Below are 26,170 nucleotides of genomic sequence, written 5' to 3' on the forward strand. Positions count from 1 at the left end.
TGGATATGCACCTGGCCAAAAGGGGTACAGAATCTTTCATCCTGCAAATGGAGAGGTCAGAATTCACAATATGGTGTATTTTGATGAGAGACAAGGGCCATCTAGAGGTAATGTACCAGAACTTGCACCAGAGTCCCGGGTGAAAGAAAAATCATGGGAGTGGACCCTCATGAAGCTAGAGCCAGACAGTGAACCCCAAGAATCTGTGCCAGAACCAGAAGCAGGTTCAGAAGGGGCTACAGATTCAGAAGGGGCTGCACAGCCTGAGGCAGAACTGAGGCACTCACAGAGGACTAACAAAGGGATTCCATCCAAAAAGCTCTCACTCATGACTAAAGGAGGAGAGATGCAAAAACCCACCACATGGTGAGACATAGAAAATATGCCAGCTGCACTCTGTAACTGGAGTGGTAGCTTCCTTGGTGTTTTACTAAATTATCACAAACCCCAACAGTAATGAAGATAGATAGATAGATAGATAGATAGATAGATAGATAGATAGATAGATAGATAGATAGATACCACTTTCAACAAAAAATTCCCAGAGTAGTTTAAATATAAATAATTAAATTAAATTAAATTAAATTAAATTAAATTGTTCACTGTCCCCAAAGGGCTCACAATCTAATAAGACAGACACCACTTGTTTTCTTGCAGACTTGTGTACCTTTTAATGACGAGTATAAATTCAACATGTGAATATTTTTATATTGCAGCATCTTCATGCTGGAAAAGCATAAATAGATTGTTCAATTTCTACCCCTCATGCTGCTATTAAAAACTGCCACCATAGGCTGAAGGTCTGTACAGTACTATGCAAGTATAACTCTAACTGATCAAAGCCTGCTGGACACTCCTGCACTGTGCTTTCCTTGCTATTTTTGTGCATCAACTCATTGGCCTTCCATCTGAACAGCTCATTTTAACATAGGAGGTAAATTAAGAGCACTCTCTGGAACTCCACCCCCATTGCTCATGCTTCTCGGATCACCTTGCCCAGCATGTAGACTTAGTCCCTCCCAGGGCTCAGGCAGTCCATATGCCTTACAGTGTGTGCCGCAGTAAAGAGGATAGGTGAAGGTGAGTGTGGCTTTCTGTGGAAAGGACCTGGAGAGTGTGGGAGAGACAAAATGAGATGGAAGGATTAGAATTAGTTAAGAACTGACAAAGGGTGATTGCTCGATGCAGTATCTGTTATCTGTAAAAGGAAGAGTGAAACGGAGAGGACAACAATAGTGAGTGTCCTGGAATGTGGTTGCAGTGTTTGTTCTGTGAAATTTAATTGCTTTATTCTGTGAATTGTTTTTCATTGTTTTTATTTTGTGGAACTGTTTTGTTTATTTTAGTTTTATTTTGTAACTTGGATTGTATATGTATATGCATGTAAGTGCATTTTCTTTGTATGTGGGACAACTTCATGCACCTGTTTGTCTGGGGGTGGGGAGGAGTCCCTCTTCCACAAACTGGCACTGTTTTCACACAATTTGCAGAATGGACTTCTTATGTGCAGTTCAGCTAGAACATGAACACGCCGGTGCCTGAGGGAAACTAAGAGCAAAGCAAGTTTCTGTAAGTTTTGTAAATGTGTTGTAGCAAAGTGGGGGCTTTAGAGGCAGTTGGGCTGGGAAGGAGGATCTGGACCGGTGGTGGTAGTAAAACTGCAGGGGTGGAGGTATTGACTGGCAGGAACCTGTGGCAAAATTTTCCTCAGCAATGATCTCCCCACATCAAGGAAGCAATGCAGCACTAGGGGTATTAGTCTCCATTGTCCATTTACACCCCTCTCTAACGGAGCTATGAATTCTTACATAGGTCTACTTACCACTTGGCCCCAGATAACAAGACTCCTTCCTTCCTTTCTTTGTTTGTTGGAAGAACATTTTCCATTCAGGTAGAAATGGAATATTCCTTTTACCTTTTCTTCCATTCTTCCTATCTGAACTTGCGTTTGTCACCCAGAAGTTTAAAAAATTAGATTGAGGCGCCAACTTTATTAAATCAAAGTTTAGCGTAACTGACTTGATTACTAAGGACAAAATTGTGAACATTGTTCGGATTAGAAAATATGTATTTGTGGTGTGAGCCTGCCTTTAGTTTTAACCATTGCTAGGTAATGTAAAAGCAAATTACTCTGCATTGAGAGATACAGTAAGCTGATGTACTGTTGCATTTCCCCCCTCACCCCTAGTTCTTTTTAGGAAACTGGGTGTGATTACCTTACCTTCATTCTGTATTCTGAAATCATTTGGTCTTAGGTGTTTAGTTTATCTGGCTGAGGAAGGAAGGAAGCAGCAAGCAGAGCAGATGGAGGTGTATAGCATTCTGTCTTCCTATTTCTGGGTGCTTTCTACTGAATAGCTAGTAATCATGAGAGGGCAGAGAGTTACTGAAAGTCTATCAGAGAACCTCACCAGATGATTGACTTTAAGGGAGAGGATTAAAATATAGATTTTTTAAAAAACAAAGATAATGTGACTCTTCTTATATAAGCCAAGTCGGCTTCTTCTTTGTTTCAGATACCAGCTCAGAATAGAGGTTATCACCTTTAAAGTTCTGAACTGTTTAGGCTCAAGGGACTGAAAGAACCACTTTCTTATAGAGATGTGCAAGAAACCATTTTTAAAAATTCATTTTGAATAAGAATCAAATTCCAAAAATTCATTTTGAGTTTGAATCAAACTCTAATCTGGTCTGAAAATTTGATTCAAATTTGTATCAATTCGAGCCTGTTTTGGCACCTTTTAAAACCAATTAGGGGGTCTGGATGGTTTAAAAAAGATGCCAAATGGCTCTCAAATAGAATTTGAATCAAATTTTGAAAATCAAATCAACTTGAATCGAATTAGAATTGAATTGTCCTTTTAAGGAGTGATTTGATTCAAATTCAAATCACTCCAATCACCCAGATTTGAGTTGAATTGATTAAGATTCAAATCGATCTGCATACCCCTACTTTCCTCCTTGTGTTCCTGCTTGGCTGCTCAGATCTTTGGATGGACCCCTGCACACCACCTGAAGTGTGCTTAGTGGATATGCAGGGGAGGGTCTTCTCCACTGCCTCAAGAAACCCATATGGCTCCTTCTTGGTGATGATTTATCATTTGATAAAAATGACATTGTCCCATAGGGCTCATGATTATGTGTGCCCCTCATATAATACTGATACTATGCAATACTCATGGTTTCTTTTGATAGTTTGTATTTATATTTTGTTGGTGTTGTATTTGACTGGAAATGCTAGCAACACTGAACACTCCTCTAATAGAAAATATATTGTGAGATGCAAATCATTTAATAAATCATGAATAAATAATTTCCATGCTTCTCTGGACACTTAGACTGTAGGGAAGTATGCCTCCCTTATCATGTGGACTTTAGGCGTGTTCGGGGTTGAACTAGACTGGGCCAGTTTGCAGGGTCTACTGGTAAAGGTGAGGATTCCTCACCTTTACCTGTGAGGATGCTGAGGATCCAGTGGTGAGGATTCCCCTTTACCAGTAAAGGGGTGTGGTGGGGGTTCCCTAAGTTTAGAGGGGGCGCGAGAGGAATCATTTAGTACTTACCAGTCCCATTTGTTGTGGCAGTGGTGGCCATGGGGAGGGGGTGTCAGGGGGTCCCCCCACTCCTGCTGGACTTCCCCAGAGTAGCCCGGGCTGGCGGCAGACCAGTTCAGGCCTCTGTGCACATACAGGGGCATTTTAGTGACTTCTGCACATGTGCAGAGACCATTTGTGTGACCACACAATTTGTGGTAGTGCAAATGACCTCTGTGCATGTGCAGAAGTCACTAAAATGGCCCCCATACATGCACAGAAGCCTGAACCAGGCTGAAGAAGGCCTGAACCAGGCTGCCACTGGCCCGGGCTAATTTGGAGGAGGCCAGCGGGGTGAGGGAGAGCTGCCCTGCCTGCAGCCACCACAACAAATGGGACTTGTAAGTACTAAATAACTCCCCCCCTCACTCTCTAGACTTAGGGAAGTCCCTTGCCCCTTGACTGGCAAAGAAGAATCCTCACCAGATTCCCCTTTACCAGTAGACCTCCACCCAAACCAGTCCAAACCGGTTAGGTGGTCGAACTGGACCAGATCGGGCTCGAGGGAACCAAAACCGAACCTGGCCGGTTTTGTGCACATCTCTAGTGAACTTCTTTCCCTTGTGAGACAATTTATTTTTATTTTAAAATTTCTGCAACTTAATGTGTATATGGTAACAGCAATAAAGCAGCGATGTAATAAAGAATAAAGCTACAGGAATAATACTGTAAAATACCAGAACTGGGTAGAAGAAAGGGGAATCATACCATCTGATTTCTATATGACATGAAGACAATAGAAGTAAAGCGTGTAAAATTTGGATGGATATGAACTGAGTGGTATCTGCATATGAATGTGTATTCAGCATGTGGAAGGTGGGGAGAGAAGGCAACAGTGATTATCTCTGAGGCCGAGCCTCAGACATCCTGGTTCCGGAAAATAATAGATAAATTGTGTCAATGTGGCCTATCATCCGTCCTACTGTTAGAGAGTGGTGATAATGCAGCTTGTAGCCTCCTACGACAGAGATTAATTGATATTAATATCCAAGAAGAGAAAGCCCACCTATCATCCTTTTATAAACAAATATACACGAAGTCGGATCTTGTTCTGGCAACATATCTATTTACAGTTACTTTGAGCAAGTTTTGTTGGGTCTTTTCTAGGGCTAGGTTCAATGCTTTTCCCTCCGCAAAGCTTTACAGGAAGTACCTGAAATCACAGTATGAAGATCGCAAATGCTTTTGCGGAAGGGCGATTGAAACTATGGTTCACATTGTTTTAAAATGTCCAATCTATCAAAAATTGAGGTATCAACTAATTAGCCCATTGATAAAAGAAATCAAGGGACAGACAGACTACTTTGTTGTAACATACCTATTAGCAGATAAGAATGTAACAGTATCATATGTAGTAGCTAAATTTTGTTATGTCGCCACCAGAATGCGAAATTTAAAGGAATAGATTTTTAATGTAACTATATATAATTGTTAATGTTTATCTTTATATGCATGATTGACTGTTTTAAGTATGTAAAGTCTTCTTCTTCTTCTTCTTCTTCTTCTTCTTCTTCTTCTTCTTCTTCTTCTTCTTCTTCTTCTTCTTGTTTGGTCAATGACCGTAAATAAAGATTGACTTGACTTGAGCTGGTGTCAACTTTGTAATCACACTTGCTGTTCATACTTCCAATAATCATTCAGTAGGTCAACTTGCCTTGAAGTACAGGCTGTACCAGAGTGTAAAGTGCGTTCTCTTTGATTAGTGTTCCAAGTAATAGATCTTAGAGCTTTCTCTAGAATTTGACCCTTTCCATACATTTCATCCATTCTTGAAAAACATGTTGAACAGAACACATCCATTCTATTGGTTAGATGGTCCCCCAATACATTTATTTATTTATTTTATTGTTAAATTTATGTACCGCCTTTCATTTTAAAAAATCCCAAGGCGGTTGGAACCATGGCCTGTCTTAGTATATATGTGTGTCAACAAACCGTTCTGTGGTACAGCAGCACTGCATTCCTTGCTGTGTGTGCCTTGGTAGAAGTCAGTAAGCAATTCCTCTGGTTAGGAAACTTGGCCTAAGGGTCTCTGATCTATTTGCATAATGGCCTACACAGCTACTTGTTTTATAGCTGCTTCTGTCACACACAAAGTAATCTTGTATAGATTTAACTAAGTTTATTCAATAACAACTCCATTTTCTCCTTCTCCATTCTCTCCCTTTTCCTTTCTGACTCCACCCTCCACCCTCTCTACACTACAAGATCCCCTCTGGGACAAACTTCTATACAACAAAACATAAAATATACTGGATAGAATACAACACTCCTGTTGTCTGCTAGCTGGCTACCTTGACAGAAAGCATGCCACAACTTTGTATTTAAATTTCCAAAACCAGAAATATGCATACTAATATATTATCAGGGCTCCAGCTGGAGTGTTGTATTTAGCGTAAGAAAACATGTTTTAAACCAAGGACTGGAATCCCAAACCATTCCAAGAATATTGACAGAGACTTAAACCTGATGGCCTAATGCTTCCAACAGCTAGTTAACTTGCAATTTTCTCTTGAGCAACTAAAATCACTCTTCCACATTTATCCAGAAATTGGAGAAATGCTAACCTGAATCCTGAGAGCCAATAAAACACAAGTAGTTGACCAAATATAGATTATATAGGCATTTCATAATCTACCAGCAACCAGACAAAATAACCAGAAGATCTATTAAGGGTGTGATTTGATATCAGCTCACATGTGACATTGGCTAAGAGGTTTACCTGAATTCAGAAGGTCTGGCCTGGGCACTTGCTATTTTGGGACCATTAGCTGAACCAGCAATATCAATTTGGACTTGTTTATCAGACACACACCCAACTGTATCATTAATAGGTTGACTCAAGGTTGACTCAGCCTTCCATCCTTCCGAGGTCGGTAAAATGAGTACCCAGAATGTTGGGGGCAATATGCTAAATCGTTGTAAACCGCTTAGAGAGCTCCGGCTATAGAGCGGTATATAAATGTAAGTGCTATTGCTATTGCTAATATAAATGTTGTTTGTCCAGCAGCATAAAAAGGATGAATTTGGGCTCATTTGTTGAGCTTAGGAAGAAGACAAATGCTTAACCATTCCTGATATCCATAATCCTGGTTTGGGTTCCTTGGCAAGTCTAGACTGAGTGGCAATGAGAACTTGGAACAATAGTTTGCAGGACTGGTTAGAACTGATCTTATATTCACTTAGTGGTAATAGCGTGTGAATGTGTAAATGGTGTGTCCTGTATTGGATATACTTAATCACATATTGCATCTGCTGTGTAAAGAATAATAAAAACATGTGTGTGTGTACTAATCTTACCGAAGCTGCCAATCATTCCTCATTCAACGTCTTAAAGATTATAGGCAGGAGGTCCAATAGCACGTGGAACTCTTTGCCACCTGTTACTGTTCTTACCCTTTTAACAATTGTTGTCAACTTTGATTTTCAAAATAATTGTTGAACCACCCAAGAATGAATAAGGCATTGCAATATGGTTCAAAATAAAGTTGCTGTGAACACAGGCTAGCTTGATGGGATTAAATCAGTTGGTTTTCACCTTACTTTTGCTGTACCTTTCAGGATCCCAAAACACTATCCAGTGCTCTGATTCTAGAATATCTGCAAGGTGCTTTCACTATGACCCATGAATGGTTGAGGCAGCCGTGGCCTGAGGTGAAAGCTGATCTTCGTGTTGTAATTGCCCTGACTTGTGGCTCAGTTGCAGCCTTCTTGACAGTCAAATGGGTGGGCCACAAAAGGATCAAAAAACAAATACAAGAAGCAAGAAGGAAGAGAGATCTTGGCTTGGAACAAATGGCAAAAGCTGTCCAGGAGTTTAAGCAGCAGGTATACTTTCTCCAACTGTGTTTGTGTGTTTGGGATAGTCTCACCACAGATTGCAGTTCATAGGATTTGTGCTAATTGTGTGATGATGCATAATGGAACACCAGTGAATAACCGGACTTTGAGAATACTCTGATTTTGATGTCCAATGTTTCTTTGCAGTTCTACACATTTCAGCTAATTTAAAAAGAAGAATTGTAAAACTGAGAGTGCAAAGAGTTGAGAATTGTGAAATTCGAGGTCAGCTCCCTCAACCACATGCCCAAATGCAGTCCGAGGTTCACTCTGGCTCACTTCCAGCGTCATGAATTGTAAAATTGCCCAGGAGTGAGGAATTCCATTTTTAGGAGTTTGTTTGAAGTTCTTTCCATTGAAATGTTCATTGGTGTGTAAGCAGTGTTGAACCACAGAACTGAATTAGCTGAACTGGCTATTTTTGCATGCTGCTATTGCACAGGTCACATGGTGGCGGCGGCGATGATGATGATGATGATATAATTAATAACCCTGTTAGCACATATTTATTGAATTGCTTGAAGCCTGATAATTCTCAAATATGATTCACACACACCCCGCTCCCATCCTTTAGTTCAGGGCTTTTCAAACTTGGTCTCCAGAGAAGAGTTGGTCTTGTGGTAGCAAGCATGACTTGTCCCCCTAGAAAAGCAGGGTCCACCCTGGCTGCATTTGAATGGGAGACCACATGTGAGCACTGTAAGATATTCCCCACAGGGGATGGAGCCACTCTGGGAAGAACAGAAGATTTCAAGTTCCCTCTCTGGCTTCTCCAAGATAGGGCTGAGAGAGATTCCTACCTGCAACCTTGGAGAAGCTGCTGCCAGTCTGTGCAGACAATACTGAGCTAGATAGACCAAAGGTCTGATTCAGTGTATACGGCAGCTTCCTGTGTTCCTATATTGTTGGACAGCAACATCTCTTATCTCCTTTGGCCACTGTGGCTGGGGATGATGGGAGTTATAATTCAACAACATCTGAGGATCCAGGTTTAAGAGCTCTTGGTTTAGTCTTTATCTTTCTGAATGGCAAGCTGTGGACAGACACACCAGCAAACTCTTAGCTTTGCTTGATTTTCACATTTGTTTCATTAAGAAAGCTTCAGGATGACTTATCTCTTCACAAAGCTCTATAAACCAGCAGACACAGACAGAAGGTAAAGCAAATTGCCACCCTTCGTTCTTCTAACCTTAGTACATTTTAAAACTTGCTTTTCCTCCATGGAGTTCAGGGCACAAAAATGTACATTGCTCATTCATTTTATCCTCACAACAACCCTGTGAGGTATGTTAGGCTGATTGATATAGTGACCGGCCTGACATCATCCACTGAGCATTGTGGCTGAATGGGGATTTGAACCCAGGTCTCTACAGTTAAGTCCAACACTTTAGCCACTACTTGACTCTGTCTTTCATCTTGCCATTCAGAATCCAAGTGGAAACAAAATGGAGGTTTAGGGCTAAGTTGAAAGACTGGTAAATGTTTGGAGCCATTTACATTCAACCAAGTCAGGGCAAATTATTATGCATGCTCTCATTACAGAACCCCGGGATACAAACTGCTCACATCCTTTCTCTGCCTTTGGTAGAGCTGGTGGAAAAGCAGAAGGATGGGTCCTTGTCTCTAGAAAGTGTCCTTTATGCCTATATGGAGAAGGTGAGAAGAATGAACCACAGCTACTTCAGTTGTGCCTTCAGAAAAAAAAGGGGGTCTCTAATGTTTGTGCAAAACATCACATTCTGCAATCTTAATAATTTAGGTAAATTTTCATAAATTCCAGGCTCTTCCAGACATGATTTATTTCAACCAGTGAAAATTCTGACAGGAGATTTAATGAGTTTATTTATTTATTTATATTTATATTCCACCCAAAAATTATGTCTCAGTGTGGTTTACCGTAAAACAGCACAAATTAAAACAATTTTAAAAATTAAAACAATGTTAAAATCTATGAGTCTAATTAAAAGACTCTTTATTTATTTATTTAGTTTGTCCACTTGACATTCACATACATTGCATAAATTCTTGGTGTCATCTGCTGACAATCCATTTCAAGTCCAATAAAAGTAGTATTGAAAAGACATGGCTATTTTCATGGGTTGTCGGTGGATGATGCCAAGAACTCATGCAACGTATTTGAACATAATGTGGACAACTCATTAAATCTCCCTTTGGATTTTCTGCTGCTGTTGAAATAAATCACCATCTGGAAGAGGTTTTGTTAGGTTGTCATTTGGTATTGTTAGGATGCAGTCCTAGTCACATTTACTAGGGAGCTGGTCCCAGTGAATACAGCATGATTTCACTAGATTGATTCATCTTCTATTTGCTCTCACTGGTACCCTCAGAGAAGGGTCTCCCACAGTTATTACCCAGTACTCTTCAACAAAGATGTCTGCATGGTAGATGGAAGTAGGGAAAGAACAAATATTTTAACAGTTTGAGAAGCAACAGGATGGTCATTTTAACATTAAGCAAATATTAATTAACACAAAAATATTAATTTTTAGTTATATTCAAGCCAATAGAACTAATCCCTTGATAAGAATCTAGGTATTGTTATTCAGGGCTAGTATGAATTTTCCAGCAGACACACCACATCCCAAACCAAAGGAAGTTGCCTATTCAAATGTCTATAAACTATATTTGCATATTGTGTTCTAATTGGAATATCTGGACATTCCCCCCCCCCCATAGAATTAATATTTTTGTCAATAAATATTGGTAACAGAGGGCAAGAATAAGACATTGTTGGAGGTATTTCTTTTTAAGAGAAAGCCTTGGGATGAGAAAGCCACAAGGAAGGACTTGTGGGGTGGGGGGCATGTTTCAGTTTTAATTTTCCATTTCCCACTCTAAATTCTATGCATAGGACTTCAAATAGCAAAGGGAAGCATGGTTCTATTGCTAATTAACGCTCCATTTTTTTGTTTTGGTTTTTTTGTCTTTCTCTGGACAGTCATTAACAGTAACCCAGGAAGTGAATTGTGTGAGCCATTTTATTCCAGAATGTGAGCAACATCTTCGGGAACTGAAAAAGGAAAAGGAAAAGGGCTTGCTGTATGGTGTACCTGTCAGTATCAAAGACCATATTGGTTACAAGGTGATTCTGCTTCTATGAATTACAGCAAGTGTCTAGAGTCAGATGCAGACCTACCATAGAAGTACTACCGAAAGCCTACTCAAAAGTGCAACTATGGGTATTGTTCAGTCCATTGACAGGATTGTAACCTCAGAAAAAGCTTATCCAGCAGCAAATTAAGAGTGTGCCTATGAAGGCTTTGCAAGAGATCATATGTAGGAAATAAAAAGAACTTGCAATAAGAGCAGAACAACAAGGGGACAACTTGACATTCAGCTTTTTGATATGGTAATATATCAATATGGTAATGTGTAGTGAAGAAGAAGGGACACTGGATGACATCACATTTATTGGGTCATTTTACCTTGATGGAGAAGTATGCAAGCGCTTAAGTGGCCCAGAACTCTTTGTTATGCACACGAGCAGAAAACACCCTTTAAAGGATAAGTATGGAAGCTGTGGATTATATTGGATGGCTGTTGAAATGCTGGATTCAAAGTTTTGGTTTTATCCCCCTTCCCTGGTCTTGTGGTGGCAAGCATGACTTGTCCCCATAGCTAAGCAGGGTCTGCCCTGGTTGCATATGAAAGGGAGACATGATGTGTGAGCACTGCAAGATATTCCCCTCAGGGGATGAAGCCGCTCTGGGAAGAGCAGAAGGTTTCAAGTTCCCTCCCTGGCTTCTCCAAGATAGGGCTGAGAGAGATTCCTGCCTGCAACCTTGGAGAAGCCGCTGCCAGTCTGTGAAGATGATACTGAGCTAGATAGACCAATGGTCTGACTCAGTAAATGGCAGTTCCCCCCCCCCCAATATTTCACTGCCAACAAAACAATGACTGCCAATGATAACAATGCTTTATATCTAACAAGCTGCTTCATTTCTAGGGCCACTCAGCAACATGTGGCTTCAGTCAGTCACTTAGTGTTCTGGAGGAAGAGGACAGTGTATTAGTTAAGGTGTTAAAGAGGCAGGGCGCTAATCCATTCGTAATCACCAATGTTCCCCAATCCTTATTCACGTAAGTTATCAGAATTAATACAAAACATATTCCTTTTCTTTACTGGTGCAAATAATCCACAACACACATCAACTCTGATGTTTTCTTTTAGCAAATCATAATACTCATTTCTCGTTGACTTTAAAATGACAGATCAGAACTTTATTTTCAGTGATGGGTGTGAAGTGAAGTACTGAGGAAGCACGGACTCCAGCTTTTGTACAGTGCCCTAGATTCTGGAATAAAGACATACTTACTCACTTTTTAATTGGAGTTAAACAAACATGCTCTTAACTGAAACACACTACTTAGAAATTGAAAGGAACCTTACCAGGAAGAATGGTCCATGGGTGGAATTAAGCCGACAGTAGGAGGTTCTAATATTTAACACCAACCAAATATGTAGTGCACCAACCACATATTTCTTGTGTCTTGACTGAAAAGTGGAGGATCCTTTTCCTCATTTCCATAACCTAATCAGCTATGTGAAATATCTTTCATATATTGTGCAAGGTGGGGTGTGTGAGGATAGCCTCCTTTGTATTTTTCTTAATTCTCATGTCCCTTGACTCGGAATGGGTCTTCTGACCAGGGTTGTTAATCTTCCCTTTGTCTTGGTTATAAGTTTGGTTATAAGGGGCAGCTCATACAGTTTTTTATTTTTTACTGAAGGAGACTCACAATAACAAGAATTCTGTTTTGGTCACCAGGTCATAACTCTAAGAAAATTCTTGCCCTTTAATCATTTCATAGTTATGAAGAAAGATCACACAAACAACTCAGATGCAAGGCTACAGCATCTGGGGCTTTTTAGTATGGAAAAGAGGTGACTACAGGGAGACATGACAGAGGTGTAAAAAATTATGCATGGAGTAGAGAGAGTGGACAGAGAGAAATTTTTCTCCCTCTCTCACAGCACTAGAACCAAGGCTCATACCATGAAACTGAAGGCCGGGAAATTTAGGACCAACAAAAGGAAGTACTTTTTCACATAGCACATAATTAATCTATGTAATTCTCTGCCATGGGATGTGGTGATGGCCACTAGTGGATAGCATTAAAAGGGGATTAGACAAATTCATGGAGGATAGGTCTATCAATGGCTACTAGTCTGAGGGCTTTAGGCCACCTCTAGCCTCAGAGGCAAGAGGCCTCTAAATACCAGTTGCAAGGGAGCAACAGCAAGAGAGAGGACATGTCCTCACCTCTTGCCTGTGGGCTTCTTAGAGGCATCTGGTGGACCACTGTGTGAAACAGGATGCTGAACTAATAGGCCTTGGGCCTGATCCAGCAGAGCTGTTCTTATGTTCTTATGAGTTGCCAATGAAAATGTCTCTGTGCAGTTGATGTCAAGGAAGTGCCCTTAGCAGATCACAGACGAATGCAGGCTACTGGGTCATCTCTGAGTAGATGCTACCCAGGTTGGAGAAGATGTTGGAGTTCATCACTTCCAGCTGAGCCTAGCAGGCACTCAGGAGCTAGTACTGAACTTGCAGAATGTGCTCCAAGCAGAACTCCAAGCGATAAAGTTGGTGTGCTACACATTTTAACCAGACATTTTAACCAGACTCTGGCATAGTACAACCTGCTGTTCCTACTCTCAGTTCCCAGTACATTGTAATCGGCGTGATCTGAGGAAATTGCTAGAGCTCTTGGGATATACCTAATATGTGCCAGTATTAATTCTAATAACCGAATCCAAAATACTTTTATTCAGAAATAAGTCCCACTGTGTCCAACAGACTTTCATTTCTAGTAAGTGTGTTGGGGACTGCATTCTAAGAAGGGAATGACAGCTAGAGTCTGCTACCCTATAGTGGTCCAATGGTCTAGAAATTTTTTTTTAACAGGCATCCTTTTTGTCATTTTGTAGCTATGACTGCAGTAACTCATTTTTTGGCCAGACAGTGAACCCTTTTGATCACAAGAGAAGCCCTGGTGGTTCATCAGGAGGGGAAGGTGCAATAATTGCAGGAGGAGGCTCAATCCTGGGATTTGGCTCAGATGTAGGTGGAAGTATCCGCTTACCATCCAGCTTCTGTGGCCTTTGCGGGCTAAAGCCAACAGCAGGCAGGCTGAGGTATGTGCTGAAACTATTATTTGCACGCTAGTGTAAATGCTTGATATTCTTTGTTTTAACTTTATTGTTAGATGTCTTGGAGATCCTATTTTGGATCAAAGCATAGGTTGTAATGATTTTAATAAACACTTAAAGAAGCAGCATGGACGAATTCATGTGCAAAGAAAACATTTGCAATGTTTTTGAGAGAGATAGTCAAATGACTGACTCGGTCACGCACAGACATTGGCAGTGAAGATGCCTACTCACTAAGTGATTCCTGTTATGGGCCTTTACATGTCTTATGGGTTTTGTGTATTTAACACACAACAGGATCCAAATGTTTGTTCAGCAAGTGTTTGCCTTGTAGGGAATTCACATTTTCAAGCATTGAGGCATTTGAAAATAGTTGCTGAAAGAGCTTAATTCTTCTCCTGTGAGTGCAGGCACTGAGACTGGAAGTGCTATTTGAAATGTGGCTGAACAGTTATTATTTATTTATTTAGTCATTCATTCATTTGATTATCATGGTATAACTACCTCTACCTCTTGGGAAGTGCCTGCGACATCCCCAGACTAACATGATTTTGAGTACTTTTAAAAGTGCTGAAATTAAGGCATCCCTTCACTGCAGTGGAGAAAAGATCATCTAGCCCTTTAAGTCTGCACCACTAGGACTGCTTTTCTTCCAAAGGCAGCTCTGCTGTCTGTGTACACACACACACACACACACACACACACACACACACACACACACACTTACTTTAACACTGGGAGAGCAAATAAACAAAATTAAAGCAACACAGCAAAAAGTGCACATTTCACATTACTTAAAACAACCTGCCCGACAAATAGGATGATCACAGTTATGCCCCTGAGCATGATGTTCCCACTCTCCAGCAAGATTTTTCTCCATTCGCTTGTGCTGGTTTAGGGCTAATACAAATAGAACTGGTAGAACGTCCTGTATCCTGTAAGCTGTAACTCCTTCTGAGTGGCAGACCTTGCATCTGAATGCACTATCCTCCTGATTTACAGTAACTATGTAGGCCTCTGATCTGGTCTGATCTGGTCTGGTGGCTATAGGCCACCTCCAGCCTAAGAGGCAAGATGCCTCTAAATACCAGTTGCAAGGGAGCAACAGCAAGAGAGAGCATGCCCTCAGAGAGCATGCCCTCACCTCTTGCCACTGGGCTTCTCAGAGGCATCTGGTGGGCCACTGTGTGAAACCGGAGGCTGAACTGGATGGGCTTCAGGCCTGATCCAGCAGGGCTGTTTTTATGTTCTTATATTGGTTCACAAGAAATTGGTGGAAATAAATGCAAGGCTCATTTCTCCAGTAGAGAAGTGAATTAAGCAATAATTTCAGCTCACTGGCAATTGGATATTGTTTTCTGTGTTATTAATATCCCATTCTTATCCTTTTTCTTTTAACAAGAGACTTTTACTATGCATGGTTCTGTTTATATGTAAAATGGACTGATTTTTCATCTTTTGAATATGAAATAATAGTCTCATTCACTAGATGTGTATGTTTCTTTTTTATTTGCATAAGTGGGTCACTAATAAGACTCTTTCCCCTGTGTTAGTATGTGCCACATCTTCTTGAGAAACACTTCTGCTATCATAACCTAGCTCAGTGATGATGAATGAATTTGTAGCAAGAAGCTAGGTTCTATTTCACTGTGCATAATATTTGTAGAATGTTTGCCATGTATACCTGCAGAGTGGAACCTTAGATTGGCTTTTGTCATCTAACCTAATACTTTGGGACAGATTTCTAAAATGTATGCAAATGAGCCTTGTATTTTTTTAAAAGATGGGTTATTCTGTATCACTAATAGGTATCTGTCTTTTAGTTACAGTATGCCTGTGATCAAATTTGTACATTGTTGCTTTCACAGGGTGGTAATCTGTTTATAGCTTCCTCTGCTTGTGAATGTATCAGATTTATCAACCATGTTTTTGTACATGTCTCCATTCTACAGCTATTCAGGAGTAAAGGCCCCTGTTGATGGAATACTCTCTGGTAAATTATTTCTTCTTTTTCTGTCCAAAGTGGGGAAAGAAGGAAATGCATGAATATAAGAAGTGGCTTTCCAGGCTTGGGCAAAATGAATATTGTGTGAATGGTTGTTGAAATGCAAACTTGGAGGTAGGAAGAGATCATCTTCCAAAAGAGGTGAAGTCAGGGTAATATAAACAGTGCTCATCCATGGCATGACCTATACTTAATGAGTACATACATACCAACAAGTTAATTGCTGGGTCAACTGTCACTTGCCCCTCTCCCCATGCTTCATGTGAGCTCTCTACCCCCATTTTTTTTTAGTAGCAGGTTGTATTTGTTCATCTTTCACTTTTAAAAAAATAAAAGATTGCATTTTTAAAACATGTATGAAACTGTTTCTTGGATGAGAGGGCATCCTTTTTACCTTAAAGGATTCTCTCCTAGAATGCATTCTCTGGCTCTTGTTAAGTCTTCTCACATTTTCATTGCATATTTGATTGACAACACCAGGTCCCATGAGTTGAATTATCCATAACCACTTTGAGTGGTTCCATTTTTAGAACTGGAAAGGCTGTATACTAGTTCTTAAATTGATCAGTCAATAAACCACATGTCTATCTTCTTCTTTCAACTACAGTTGCATCAACACTGGGTCCAATGGCAAGGGATGTCGACAGCCTGGTACTGTGCATGAAGGCTCTCTTATGTGATGAAATGTTCCAGCTGGACCCCACTGTGCCACCTATGCCTTTCAATGAGAAGGTAGATGAAGGTTAGGCTACAAGTGATTGTGATTGAGAATCTGTATTTGGTGCGGTGGTTGACAATGCATAGATCCCTGGCATTATGGAAAGTGGAAAATAGAAATGCCTCATTTTAAGCTGTATATAATGCTGTATATAAAGCAGGCCAGGCAGTGAGGCTGTATATAAGCTGTATATAATGCTGTATATAAAGCAGGCCAGGCAGTGAGGCTGTATTATTCCCTGCCTGCTATTGTAGCCTGAGCAGCTTTAAAAAAATAAGGTGTGCTTTTTAAACTGGGATTTCTTCAGTTGGGATTAATTCCTTATTGGGATTTATATCCCAACATTTGGCCCTAAAAGGGGCCCCCAAGGCAGTTTACAATCATTAAACATTTATAGTAAAAAGATTTATGATATAAAAATTAAAAAGACACAATATACATAGCAGAGGGATTCATGTTCACAGGATTATTCAGATTCGACCTGCTTCAACTCTCTTTGGCCTGAAGTGAAGCACCAACTGGTGCCTTTGGCCTGTAACGAAGAACCAATTCTACCTCTTCACTTTCTATTGTGAGGGAACAAGCAACCACCTTCTGTGATTTGACTCTCCCCACCTTTGCTGGGTTTGTAGTTTTTTCCAAGGCTGGGACCATTCCAGCCAGTGGATTGTCAGAGCAAAGAAAATAAAAATGTGATTGTCATAGAGGTCATTCACACAGGAAAGGTCATACCCAGGAAAACCTGGGTAGTTTTTCCTCCTATCTTGCTTCCACCCAAGCACTTCTACCCAGGTTTTCCTCTTAACTTGCTTCCACATAACCAAAAAATTGGGAACACACACAGCTCCCAAACCCAGATAGAACATAGTTTTTGATTGTGTGAATGACCTCGTAATTTAACTCTGCAGCTGTTCATACATTGATGATATCTACTAAAAGTGTACACTTTCCCCCCTAGGTATACTCCAGTTCCATGCCCCTCAGGATTGGATATTATGACTCTGATAACTATTTCTTGCTCCCTCCCTGCATGAGGAGGGCTGTGCATGAAACTAGGAAGCTTCTCCAAGAAGCTGGTCATACGGTATGTACATTTGGTGTTGCTGCTGTCTCTTTCATTCCTTTCTAGATAGGCCAAGGAAGAGTGTTGCTTGCAAAATATATATATGGTACATTCTATGCCAGCAAAGTGGGCGGGGGAAGTGATTTTCTCTTCTCTCCACTTCCTGCAAAAGCCCCATTCACATCCAAGACACAGACACAGAGCTAAATGCTGCATTCCAATGGTAGAACTATTCTGGGGTTTATTTAGTCTCCCATTATAGGAATGTATAGATTTGAAATGTGTTCATGTGGTAAAGGATTGTGGTTTAGCTTTCCAATGTACCAATTCCCCCCCCTGCTGAACATGCCTCATGAATTTCTCACATGGGCATAATACAAAAGTCAAACATCAGTGTTGGAATATATGGGGTTCTGGTCTGTTTTAGTTCTGCATGGAGTCTTTTGAAAATAATAGTATTAAAGGGATTCACATATGCAGACTAAAAATGCTCTAACTAAAAATTAAAATAGGTCACAGTCATTCCTCTGAAAGAAGCCCTACCAGAGGCCTTGGGGGAGTAAAATGTTTATGGAAGATTCTGGATCAATTCAGATGAACCTCAGCCTGCCACCACTCATATGGCTAGAGCCTCGACGTGAATACGCCCACCCCATGTCACTCAAGGATGTGCCAATTCATTCATTCATTCTTTCGATTTCTATACCGCCCTTCCAAAAATGGCTCACAGTGGTTTACACAGAGAAATAATAAATAAATAAGATGGATCCCTGTCCCCAGAGGGCTCACAATCTAAACAGAAACCTAAGAGAGACACCAGCAACAGTCACTGGAGGTACTGTGCTGGAGGTAGATAGGGCCAGTTACTCTCCCCCTGCTAAATAAAGAGAATCAACACGTTAAAAGGTGCCTCTTTGCCAAGTTTGCAGGGGACATTCTTTGCACATTCTTTACTCACATGTAAGGAGCAATCATCTGAATTGCCCCTTTACATGTGCTGCAACAAGGTTTTGCAGTGTGAGTAGAGGGATGACCCACAGCACTTCCCCTCAGCTATCAGCCACCGGCACTCTCCCCCAACTGCCCCCATGCCGTACTGGCACACATATGGCCTCCATGCATACATGGCGGCCATGTGCATGCTGGCGCTGCATGAGGGCAGTTGGGGGAGGAGAGTGCTGCTGGAGCATGCTGATAACTGAGGGGAGCACCGTGAGTATGGAAATGGCAGCGAGCAGAGGAGGAGCAAGGATGGACCTGCTCTCTCCCGTGTTAAAGGGGCTGTGGAAGCCCTCAGTTTTAAAGGGAGTGTGCTGTGATTTGGATGCCGAATCACATTTTAGCACGTCCCTACTGGCCGAAATGTGTTTGGCTATTAAACATTGTTAACACTAAGTTCCATGATGACACAGACGATATAAGACCACAAGGATTTAACTTTTTGATAATGAATACAGCATCTGCCTGAAGGATACTTTCATTCACTACCACCCATTGCTGACATTCTAGTAGCACGATGGCAATGAAAACATAGGATCATGAGAATCAAGGCCTTTGGCAGCAAACACAGTACATATTTGAAAGACTTTTATTTATCCTTATTTATGTGGGTTAGTCCCTGCAGAATATGTCAACAGGTTCTTTCTGTTTGGGAATTACTAGTCAATATCAATTTCTGTGTTTTATATTATGGTTTTTGAATTATTATATTCTTGATACATTAATCTATTTTGGTGAAAATAGTTCATGGTAGTTATTTCTTATGACTGTATTTGAATGATTTAGTGACTGCTTTTATGATGATTTTAATATACCTTTATTCTTACTAATATAACATTTTAAGCATATGAATCTGGATTCTTTTGGGTTGATTATGGATTCTGAGTGAACCTAGACATTGGTCTCCCCCCCTCCCCACTTTCTTATCTATAACATACTTAAGCAAACCTAGCCTGAGTGCTTCCCCTTTATTGCATCATGCTTTCTGCAGCCTCAGTCCAGCAGGCTGTTGGATTGTACCCGTGAAATAAGGCTTTCAGTCAGTTAGCTGGCATTTGGTGATTTATTCCATTTACCTTATTTGCAGCTGGTTCCCTTCACCCCGCTGTCAGTAGCCTATGTCATGGATGAACTTTTTGTCAAAAGTCTTTTTGCTGATGGAGGCTCAACTCTGTTAGCCAAGTTGTAAGTAACTACAAACTGTAAGGGGCACTTCAAGAGCAGAGTAAGCATACCGCCACACAATGCTGTTCAGGCATTCAAAGCAAACTCTGTAGTAATCATATTAGTTTACTTTTTCTGATAAGCCACAGAACTGATGTGAGTGATATGGTCACCAAACCTGATTGGTGCAGTCTCTTTTCTGCAATAAGTTAACCTCTTCCAAGTCAAATTCACCAGGTTCACTTGAACAACGATCACATTGGTTGCTATGTTCCTCTTTCTATAGATCAGGCCTGTGGCCTAGACTAGTAGCAATACTATGTACACATTTGTGTGAGTTTAAAAAAAATCAAAATCTGAATACAAATGCTTAGTTCTTATCCCAAGTGAATTTGATATTTTGGAATTCACAGATTTCATTTGATGTTTCTTCTTAAAAATGAAATAACTTATATGGCCAAAATCTTTATATTTTTATGTATTCAAATTTCAAAAGAACCAAATAACTTCTGGTGTTAATAGTGTAAACAGAAAGCAGCTCTTACAGTGGTTATTATAATTTAGACATCCAGACTAAATTATTTTACAGAAGTCCCACTGAAATTAATAGGACAAGTTTGTCATGACTAAACTGTCCTATTAATTTTACTGGGACTTCCATTGAGTAATTATGTCCGGATGTCAGTCAGTGATTGTTGTAGTTGAAATGGTGGCTTTGAGTCAGTTTTTAATTCCGAAAGATGGTTGCTCATTTACAAGATTATTAATCTTGCTTACTGCCCTTTTTTTTTTGCATGATCATTATAAAACTTTGGAATAACTGGGCCCAACAAACAAGTTTAGGAGATATGGAGCAAGTAATCTTCTCAGCCTTTGTCCCTCTGTAGTAAAATGTGAATAATCATAATACCTATCATCAAGATGTTGTCAGGATTAGAGAGCTTGAAGAAGTGTAACATAAAACAGCATTGGATCATTAACACAAATCATAGGAGGTTTTCTGTACAAAATGAACATCCAGAGCATCACTGGAGCTGTATGGTTTTCCTTCGGGGAATGTAGTGTAAAGATTAGAACTGGCTGACACTATATGCCCTGTTCTTCAGACATTTGACAGGCAGCAGTGTGCTTTGCTTGGTGTCAAGAGTGATAATGCTGCTTTTCTGCCGCATGAAGCCTGGCAACACCCAGCATATCTCTGGATCAGGATTGTATGGAAAGTACTGTAGTGGTGTTCTGTCCATCAGTGTACATAGCCTTGTTAAATGGGCCAGGAGGCATCTTTTAGTGTGGTGGCTCTTTTCAACTTAGCAGAGGGAGAGCAGATGCCCCTGTTCAACCCAGCATAACATCCCTCAAGTGGCTGTTGCTAGTGGTTGAATTTAGATGCCACAAGGAACCTGAGGTAAAACGACCTCAGGTTGGCCCCGCGTGATGTGTGAATTATCGGAAATGTGGTTGCAAGACCCAACAGTGGTTCCAATCCCTTCCCCCAACCTCCGGATGAACCCTCGGTTTGAAGTAAGTACACTTACCAAACCGAGAGTCCAGAGACTGGAGAATGTTGTCTGGTTTGTGCAAGCTGCCCAAATCGGAGATAAGTGTAGGAAGCTCCTCCTGCTCTTAAACTCAATTGGCTGCTGCGGCTTTCCTTCCTGGGTTGGAGGACACCCTCACAGCCAGTTCTGCCCCATTTTTCAGTCTCTCAGACTGCAGATCGTGATTGTGTGGGATCACGCTGGAGGACTCGGAGGAAAACTGCGGTTCTGTTGAACCCGCAGTTAAAAGGTATGTCTGAAGGCGGCCACTCTCCCTTGTGTTTCTCTTTAGAATGTGAGTTCTTTTGGCATAGGGAACCATTTCTTATTTTTACTCATTTTGTTATGCAAACCACTTTGAGAACTTTTAGTTGAAAAGTGGTATATAAATATTAATAATAAAATGTAATTAATGCTGCATATTTAGCATAGGAAACTTTCTTGGATACCAGACAAGTACATTCTCATGATAAATCATGATTGAACTGGACTGGCTACTTCATTGCCTTCTGTGTTGTCTTGCAGTGAAAAAGACATAGTAGATCCAGGCTTGAAATGCCAGGTGAAATTCCTTAGACTCCCAAATGTGATCAAGAAAGTTTTGGCCATGATCATCAAGCCATTTGTAAGTCTTGGACCTCTTTGTGTCCATTTATATTATTGATACTACTAATCTTGTTCTCTGCCTTTGGAAAGAAGTTATTTATTGTTGTTGTTGTTGTTGTTATTGGAATGATAACATATTACAACATTTTGTATGGAGAATGGAAAATGAACCATCACTTATGTGAAATTTATGCAGTGTTGATTTCTCCACTTGAAGGATCACACACACTATTGACTTGTTTAGAGAAATTGGGGAGCCTGACCATCTTTTTAGGCACTTATTTACTTTCCAATTTTTATTTATTAGAAATAAAATGTTCTTTAGTTCAGATTTTTGTCCATTAGTATCTGCAGATGAATGACAATTATGCTAAGTTTCATCTTTTCTGTTGAGTGCTGATGCTGAGGGCAGACAACATTGTGAAGGCATAGGCTCTGGGGGACGGGGGCAGGAACATAAGGTAGAAGGTGGCTGCTTGCCGCACCTCTGCGGCGCGGCCGTTTTGTCCCAGCCCCCTTTACCCGGGGAGCACGTGGGACAGGGAGCTGTTTTTCATTGGCTCCTGGACACTTCCAGTGCAAACCGGAAGTGCTGAGCCCTGCAGCGCACCTGCGCGGGCTCAGTCTGCCTCTCATTCTCGGACCCTCCCACCCAGCCCTTAGATATAGACTGGGCGTTTGCTGGTCATTATTTGGGGCCGGGCAGGAATTTTGGGGCCGGGGGTCTACACCTTTTTGGGCTGTTGGTGTGCACCTTTTCTCGCCTGCCTCAGGCTATATCTGAGCTCCCCGGTAGCTAGTCATAGATTAAATAGGGTGATTTTCCGCAGGTCAGCAGGTACAGTGCGGTGAGGAAATGCTAATTAAGGGGGTGTGGCACCTTAGGTAAGATGTAAAGCAGGGAGGAGGAGCTGATCCCTTGAGGCTTGACAGATCAGGGATAACGCTTGACTCCTGCCCCTCTTCAGGCTACACCCCATCCGTATGGCTGTGCAGCGTCGGTGGGGTTGCCGCTGGGAGGTCAGAAACCTGACCTTAGGTCAGCGGAGAAGGGCGCCCCTGCTGGAGAGCGGGTGAGCTGCCTGGAGCCAAGGTGCTATCGCCATGGTCTGTTAGGTGGGGGTGGCCACGATGTGGCCGGCCTATTAGGAACCGCACTGTTGTGGGGAATGCCCATGCAATCCCAGCCAATGAGCCTGTACCATAAACTTCAATAAATCGACCATTCATTCCATAGCAATGTCTCCGTGTCTCCTTGGGGGGGGGGTCTGGGCACAAACAATAGGAGCATATGGGAGAAAATGTGGATACCAGGTCTACCAATCTGGTAAAATACTTGGGTTTCTGTAGCAGCTGAGGAAAGAACTGGACAATAAATCTATCAACTAACTGGCAGGGACATCTCTCTGGTCCAGCTGCAGTTTTTATATTAAATGAAGCCAGATGTCTCTAGGTGTGGGACACTGGACACCAAATCTACACACCTCAGGCAACACACTATTAGTTCTATCCTCCACTGTAACTCGATTCACATATTATGTTAGATGCACATACAATGTGTATACAGTATGCTTGTATGGATCAGCATGTACAGTTATTCCCACATTATTATCAATGTATGCACAGCAGTATATTTCCTGTCTAGAAGGGAAGGGAAGGGAAGGGAAGGGAAGGGAAGGGAAGGGAAGGGAAGGAAGGAAGCAAGGAAGTAAGGGGCAACATGGATCCAGAATTTCACCAGTTACCAAAAAATGGGGATGCATCTTCCACTCCACATTTTGGGAAAGTCTGCAAATCTTCTTCCATATTTTGTATTCAGTGGAGCTGAGCCTCTCTCCCCCTCCCACCTTTGTGATGTGTAGTAAAAAAAAATCTGTTGAAAGATTTTCAACAATCTTTGAAGATGCTGAAATTTGAAGGGAAATGCTGAAATTTGAAGGGAAATGCTCCCCAAGATGCTGAAATTTGAAGGGAAATGCTCTCCTTCCCCTGCATAAAAAGTGTTAAGCTTTGAGATTTTCTCCTGTTGTTACCTGATAATGGTATGAATGATGATGGGACTACTGAAAGTTTATTCTCACCCCATTTTGTTTTCATTCCAGTTTCCACGATTGGCCAGCCATCTGAATGCACTGTGTGGAGAAAGGTAGGTATAGCATTGCATTCTTACAAATGTACAGAAATGAGGCCTCTAAAGGGATGGTACTGGTATGAACAGGGATTGGTACCTTTAGAACTAACAACTTCTCAGGAAGGCAGATCTGGCCACAGTTACCCATGCCATAGTCACATCACGGCTGGATTGCTGTAACACACTTTAGGTGGGGCTGCCTTTGAAGAATATTTGGAAACTGCAGCTAGTGCAAAATGCAGCAGCTAGGATTTTATCCATAGCTGTCCACTGGGATCATATTACACCAATTTTGAAAGAATTACATTGGCTGCCAATTTGTATCTGGATCCAATTCATGGTGTTGGTTTTGACCTTTAAAGCTGCCTTGCAGAGGCGTATCTAGGGAAAATAGTGCCTAGGGTGAGCACTGAAATTGCGCCCCCTGTCCAAACATCTGACACGCGTCTTTCAGATAACTTTACCATAATATCAGCTGGAAAAGACAAGTCAAGCTCATTAATCTTTTAATATTTCAAAGACTATTTAGCAGTGGATGTAGCCAGACCAAAAAATGCTGGAAAACTACAAATTTCAGTATGCTGGGGCTCATGAAATACCCAGATAATATGCAGAGGTGTACTTGGAAAACTAAACAGAAGTGCCTGTCTAATTCTCTACTATGCATTGTAGCATCACTATTATGTAAGTTTTAAAATTAAATAGAGAATTTGACTTTTCCCAGATACTCTGAAAATAATTAAAGGATATGCAGAGTAAATTGCATCACTGCTTGGAATATATTCTAGTCTTTCAGAAAGACAGTTAAAATGAGAGAAAGAGAGCAAGAAACTCCCAGTGGGCCTTAATACTAAGGATTTCACACTGATTCAAAGACAAACTCACCATTAATAGCCATATTATTAAGACATCACATTTAACTCACATCACAAGAAGCAAAGTAAGAGCAAATGAATACAATCCTAGCTCATAAGTGTCAGCTCAGTATTCACAAGCCCTGATTCTCTGTACATAGTGCAAAACTGAATATGTGTACAGTGACTTATATTATATTAATTTTTTTTTAAAAAAATTTACCTGTAGACCCTTCGGGGGCTTCCTAAAGGCCATAGTGGGGGGGGGGTGTCTGCAAAGGTTCCCTCTCCCCCCGCTGGCCTCTAGGGCCTTGCAGGGACCATTTGAGCATGTGTGGTGGCCATTTTTTAAAATAAATTTTGTTTTAATAAATGGCCGCTGAAAACAAAATGGCCACTGCACATGCTCAAATGGCCCCTGTGAGGCCTGGCATGGCCTAGGGACTCACAGAGGCCATGTGAGCATGCATGGTGGCCATTTTGTTTTTGGTGGCCATTAAAAAAAATTTTTTTAATGGCACCCCTCTTCAGGTGGCACCTGGGGCATGTGCCCTGCCTGCCCTACCCTAGATATGCCCCTAGGGCCTTGGATATCTGAAAGACCACCTGCACCCAAGGGTCTCTGCCCTCTTGACAAACTCATCAGAGGGGGGCTCTGCTCTGCATGCCAACAAGGAGGAAGGCTTGTCTGTAATGCACATACGACAGGGCCTACTCAGTCATTGCCCCCAGGCTTTGGAATGCTCTCCTCAGTCTTCATCACAGTTTTTAGAAAGCAAGTGAAATAATGGCTTTTAACCCAAGCTTTTATAAGTGCTGTTTTTGTTGCTGCTGGCTCTATGTTCTGTGGTCTTATTGTGTATGTTTTTAAACTTTCAATTAGATATTTATTTTTATATTCCAATTTAATATTTGTATTGTTTTAATTGTTCAATAGTTTTGTATTTTGTTAAATGTTTTGTAAACTGCCTTGAGATGTTTTAATGAAAGGTAGTATAAAACCTGACAATAAATATACAAACAAACTTCAACCTCTTTCTGAGAGGGATTTTCTGCTGCTGTAGCTGACTCAAAGCCCATTAGCAGTGTGCCACCTTGGGCTAATATGATTGAACTACACTAGCTTCTGTTGCTCATTTTGTTTCAGGTAATATAGCTAGGGCTGCCAGAGCACAATTTTGAAAATCAGGGACCCTTTGGACCAAGATGTGGTGTTTATAAAACTGAAGTGCAGCTATTTTGATGCTCATCTAGTCTAAGGTGTTGAACAATCTGTAAACTAATGGATATCTGGTAAACACTAGACGTGTCCTGTGTCATATACATACAATCTTGTTACCTGTTAATATGGCTGACTGATCGTTTGTTGCATGTTTCAGATCTGTGAAGAAACTGTGGGAGCAGCAGGACAAAGTGATGGTAATTTGGTGTTTTAGTACAAATAGAAAAACAAAACTTAATATTTGCTGAAAAAGCAAAGAGTG

At 41.0% G+C, this 26,170-nt stretch overlaps 1 protein-coding gene across 6 annotated transcripts in view; it reads left to right on the plus strand.

Annotated features, from left to right (window-relative positions):
- The first annotated feature begins 976 nt into the window (after window positions 1-976).
- LOC128321938 (vitamin D3 hydroxylase-associated protein-like) overlaps window positions 977-26,170 on the plus strand; it is a 31,714-nt gene continuing 6,520 nt past the window's right edge. For 3 of the 6 annotated variants that reach the window (XM_053242499.1, XM_053242497.1, XM_053242501.1), the window contains exons 1-13: window positions 1,087-1,235; window positions 7,155-7,421; window positions 8,976-9,089; window positions 10,393-10,536; window positions 11,401-11,534; window positions 13,387-13,593; window positions 15,561-15,601; window positions 16,221-16,345; window positions 17,290-17,415; window positions 19,481-19,578; window positions 21,621-21,720; window positions 23,804-23,847; window positions 26,066-26,105. In XM_053242499.1, coding sequence (XP_053098474.1) covers window positions 7,212-7,421; window positions 8,976-9,089; window positions 10,393-10,536; window positions 11,401-11,534; window positions 13,387-13,593; window positions 15,561-15,601; window positions 16,221-16,345; window positions 17,290-17,415; window positions 19,481-19,578; window positions 21,621-21,720; window positions 23,804-23,847; window positions 26,066-26,105 — 1,383 coding nt within the window. In that variant the 5' untranslated portion in view covers window positions 1,087-1,235; window positions 7,155-7,211. The other 3 variants (XM_053242498.1, XM_053242500.1, XM_053242502.1) reach the window with 3 other exon arrangements.

This window comes from Hemicordylus capensis, chromosome 4, assembly GCF_027244095.1.
Source record: "Hemicordylus capensis ecotype Gifberg chromosome 4, rHemCap1.1.pri, whole genome shotgun sequence".
NCBI classification, from domain to species: domain Eukaryota; kingdom Metazoa; phylum Chordata; class Lepidosauria; order Squamata; family Cordylidae; genus Hemicordylus; species Hemicordylus capensis.